We start from the raw sequence: 5,017 nt of genomic DNA on the forward strand, positions 1-5,017 counted from the left end.
CCACCCCCCTGAATTATCATCATTTCTTTTGTTTTTTTGTTCTTGGGAAATAAATTTCGCTCCCATTTTATATATATTTTTTGCTTTTTTTGTATGTTAATGTTTATTGTTATTTTTTTTAAAACAATTCAGGAGATTCGATGCAGCTGATTACTGCTAGTGCGGATCAGTCGGTGAAGCTGTGGAATGTACAAACTGGAGCGCAATTGTACACATTTAGTTTCAATTCGCCGGCTCGGTCTGTGGACTTTTCTGTAGGTGACAAGCTTGCTGTTATTACCACTGATCCTTTCATGGAAGTCACTTCTGCCATTAATGTCAAACGCATTGCTGACGATCCGTCCCAGCGTAAGTCAGTGAACGTTGAAAGGGATCATGTTATTTTTTTCGTTATGTTGCTCAATGATGTCTTTTTTTTTGTAGAGAGTGGTGAATCCGTGCTCACCATCACTGGACCTGCGGGAAGAATTAATAGAGCTGTTTGGGGACCCCTGAACAGGACTATCATAAGTGCTGGAGAGGATTGTGTGGTCCGCATTTGGGATTCTGAGGTAACTCGCTAGTTATTTCTTGCATTATTTTTATTGTGATGTAGGACAACTTGGATTTAGGATAAACTCCCTTAATTAATCTACAAGCTACAAACGATTGTCTCTTTGCTGATAATTCTAAGACCATAAGGTTTAGAATTATTTGTGGATCTTGGTTTTTGAGAACTCAAATTTAAATTCAACTCTACACAGTAGTTCAAGTTTCGTGCAGTAGGCTTTGTTGGCATATTGCTCTGATCATTATTGCATTAGAGAACTTTAAAAGAGAGCTGAAAAGCTTCCAATGTTTCTGTCAAATTGATCTCAGAGAGTGAGAGATACTTCTTGTAATCTGACATCTATCTAGACTCAATGACCCTAAATAGAGTGTTAATTTTGGAACAGTATTTTGTATGGTAATTTGCTGTTTTAGACACAACTCCCCAAAGCGTTTTAAGGTGGTTAGGAATACAGCTATTTGGGAGAGCTTGTGAGGTCAATGATGGGAATGTGCCATGTGACATGGACTCGATCAGGTTATACCATTTCAGATTTATACAGGATGGCTTAAGTGTCTGTAGATTGGGGCACTAAATAATTTTTTTGATAGAGAGAATCTTGGTTGAATTGGCATTTCCATGTAAAGCAGTTGCTGAATCTTTCCCTTCAATGCGTGTCAACATGCGTTTGTTTTTGTTTTCGCATGCAAGTGAGCAGAGCCCTTCTTCTGCATGCTTTTTTGCGCTTTGTTTATCTATTGAGCTGTTATTGTTTTGATTGAAAGTATAAGAAAAAAAGGATACTTGAAGTTTTAAATTCATTTGATTTTTGCCACTTGGTCTTACAGTTTGCTTCATTCTTTTTGTTGGTTGGTTTCATGACTGAGTTTATTCTGTACTCATCAAATTCGCAGACTGGAAAATTGTTGAAAGAGTCGGAACCGGAAGTTGGGCATAAGAAGCCAATATCGTCACTCACAAAATCTGCTGATGGTTCTCACTTCCTGACTGGTTCTCTAGATAAATCTGCCAAGGTTGATTGTTTTACTTTCTTAATTTCTCTTCTGATATTTTCTTGCTGTAAAGTGGTTTGACAATCTCCTGCATTGCTTGTTTTTCTGCAACTTTCTAGCTTTGGGACTCCAGAACTTTAACTCTTATCAAGAACTACACAACAGAACGCCCAGTTAATGCTGTTGCAATGTCTCCGCTACTTGATCATGTATGTACAATGAAACATTCTCTTTTACTGTTTTCATGTTGTACTTGTTCTTTGTAACTTTGTTTGTCATTCTTTTGGATTCCATTTACAGTTTATAACCCATCAACCCTGTTATTCCTTTTACCTGTAAACATCTTATTTTGATGTCGTGATGAAGCTATCTTGCTACCATAACTTTAGCCAAGTATTACAGTTAAAGCTAAATTTTCCCAACTAATGAAGTATTAGTTAAAAATGTGTAATGGCCATCATTTCGGTAAAAATGAATTGTTTCCGTAATAACCATGGAGTCTACATAATTACCATTGACCAAAATTTGTAAATCATCAATCTAGGGAAGCAGATGATTGTCATCACCTCATACCTTGTAAGCTTATCCTGTGGAGGGCTAGTATGTCATTTTTTCCAGTTTAATTACTGATTTATACTCTATCCTTACAGCAGCCATCCACTTCATGCAAAAAAACAAACTGGTGGGATTATCATTTGGCATACCTTTTGAGGACCACCATTTTGTGCACCTAGATTAATAGAAACTGATCACTTGTTCAATTACTTTCCCTTGTGTTTTCATTTGTTTTGCTACGACCTAACTGCCCTTTGTGCTTGCAGGTTGTGCTTGGAGGTGGTCAGGATGCATCATCTGTAACCACAACTGATCACCGTGCTGGGAAGTTTGAAGCCAAATTCTACGACAAGGTTACTTCATGCTGATGGATTTTTTTTATGATATGAAGATCTGTGGCTGTGAAACATTTTGAATTTGTGTTATTTAACTCTTTTCTTTTGTAGATTCTTCAAGAAGAAATTGGTGGTGTGAAAGGTCATTTCGGACCTATAAATGCTTTGGCGTTTAACCCTGATGGGAAAAGGTATACTTTGTGCTACCTTATTCTGTCATATTTCTTAAATCGGTGTCAATAAATTTAATCATATAGAATGAAATTCCATTTTTTAATTCACATCTTTTTACACAGACAACACTCTTTTCATGTAGTTTTAAACAAATTAACATTTTGTTTGATTAGTCTGCCCAATAGATTTGAGCAGTATTACCAACACAATTATTCAGCAATCTGGCAACGTTTATTTTCTGGTGTTTGGCACTCTTTGCTTAATTGACCCTTTATGTGCATTGGTGCTAATCAAATTAGAAAATGTTGACATTAAATACCTGGCTTCCTTTCAACTCCAATTATCTTGCTTTAATAGAATATGCATCAAGTTTTGGTGATATTATACATCTTAATATCACTTAGCATTTATTATACTGCCATTTCATTCTTCAACTTACTGTGCTGAACTGAACTGATAATTTTAATTGATGAACATCATATAGCTGTTGCCTAACCCCTGTTATGTTTCTGAAATGTGAGCAGAATTCTGTTGCTTATATATTGTCAAAGCTTTTAATTACCCTTGAATGCTTCTTGTTTGATGTATTTGTTACTTGTTGGCTCAAACGTAGTTTCTCAAGTGGAGGCGAGGACGGTTATGTGAGGCTGCATCACTTTGATCCTGATTACTTCAACATAAAGATTTAGATTGTAAGAACATGTATCAATACCAGAATTTAGCTAATAGAGACTAAATTAGCTTTGGAGTGGAGGACTGAAAGGAATTTTGGTGCGTGGGCCCACACAAGATTATATTTGTGCTCATGCTTATGATTTTCCTTCTGTTTTACAACGATTTCTTCCATATTTTTTGGGAGCTATGAGCAAGGAGTTTTTGTTTGATTCAATGTTCCTTCCATTACGTATTTATTTCTATTTATTTCTACAACTGTCTCCTCAAATTTGTTATGCGACAATCGATTTACAGTTAATCATTGAACTGGTCCGCTGTTGTGGCAATTGGGTTCTTAAACAGCTCTTCGGAATTGTCTTGCTTTCCTAGGCCTGTTCAGAATGGAATTAAGTATCAAGCATAAAGGTGGCCGTTCAAATTTAACTACAAGTGGTCTGATCTTTACATAATTTATATCGATTGGGAAATTACAACGATCATGGAAAGTTGATTGAAAACCCTTTTGATTTCAAGAAACACGTAATAAAACCTCGTCGTAGCAAAATACCTTGATTACAATTTGAAAAGATGTTAAAAAATAAAAAAATTCATGAAATATTAAAAGTTGTGAAAGTGATTAACAAGTCGAGCTGTGAGGGTAAAGATGGAAAGGTTCGAAGAGACGAGCCAGAGAGATCAGCGAGGGATGGTGATGGTGCTATTTTTTGTGTCAAGTCCGCTCCTTCCAACGCTGTTCTTCCTTTGCCAAGGTCAACAACGTCCATTTCTCCTCTTATGCTGCAATGATGACGGTGGTGAATTCTAAGCACAGTTTGAATTTGGGTGAACGGGAAGATCAAAGTTGTAAGGATATTGCTGGTCAGCCTCTTGAGTCCACCATTGATTTCTCTTCTTACAGAAACGACTTCAACAGCTTGTGTCTTCATCAGACTAACTCAGATGACAATTCTATGTACGAAAAACTGATAGCCCATCACTAGCCTTACCTCTTCCATCGTCTTCCACCTTCGACTTCAATTCTGCTACCGCCTATACTGAAATGATGAGGTTGATTTATTCTGATGATAACAATCAATGTCAGGTGCGAAGTGTCGAGTCACAAATTTCTCAAAGGAAAATACCATTCTACACACGATTTTGTTCGTCCCAGTTTCCTCATATACTGAGATGATCGTGGATTCAACGTCCTATGATCACAAAGTTCTGCGCTGCATTCTTCATTAAAATCATGTAGATGGTGATCGGTTCAAAACCTGCAGTCGGTAGCCACCACATCACACAACTTCATGCTTTTGTATTCACTCCCTGCTACAATTACTAGTTGCTTCTTGAAAGAATTCGGAAGGCCTTTGAATATCGAGAGAACCTTTCCATGCTGTTGTTCTTTCTGTTCTAATTTTATCACTCACTTAACATTCTTAAATTTCGGTGCTCTAATTGGGTATCGGATTTGAATTCTTCATAACCTGCTGCCGCCACTGCTAGTGCAGAGAAGTGAAATTCATTTCTATTTTTAACGATTAATTTGTTTGCTAAATAAAGAGTGATTAATGTTTGAATTGCCTGGGCTCCAACTCATAGAACGAGAGACAATAAACAAGATAACAGTTTAGTATTTTTTTTAACCTAGTTTGTATATTTCCTGAACCTGATGCTGAATTTCCAATCAATAGACAATCTAGAAGACTACTTTATGCTGAAGCAAGGCATTCTTGACTAGTCTTATGGTGAATAGA

General features: G+C 36.7%; 1 protein-coding gene across 1 annotated transcript in view; it reads left to right on the forward strand.

The window, feature by feature from the left end:
• Positions 1–3,509, forward strand: part of LOC105125982 (eukaryotic translation initiation factor 3 subunit I-like) — a 3,911-nt gene extending 402 nt beyond the window's left edge. Inside the window, exons 2-8 of the mRNA XM_011026676.1 lie at positions 133–348; positions 424–551; positions 1,444–1,563; positions 1,662–1,751; positions 2,364–2,450; positions 2,544–2,623; positions 3,220–3,509. Coding sequence (XP_011024978.1) covers positions 133–348; positions 424–551; positions 1,444–1,563; positions 1,662–1,751; positions 2,364–2,450; positions 2,544–2,623; positions 3,220–3,295 — 797 coding nt within the window. The 3' untranslated portion in view covers positions 3,296–3,509. The remainder of the gene's footprint in view (positions 1–132; positions 349–423; positions 552–1,443; positions 1,564–1,661; positions 1,752–2,363; positions 2,451–2,543; positions 2,624–3,219) is intronic.
• The last annotated feature ends 1,508 nt before the right edge of the window (positions 3,510–5,017 follow it).

Source organism: Populus euphratica, unplaced genomic scaffold (genome assembly GCF_000495115.2).
Source record: "Populus euphratica unplaced genomic scaffold, PopEup_1.0 scaffold1.1, whole genome shotgun sequence".
NCBI lineage: Eukaryota > Viridiplantae > Streptophyta > Magnoliopsida > Malpighiales > Salicaceae > Populus > Populus euphratica.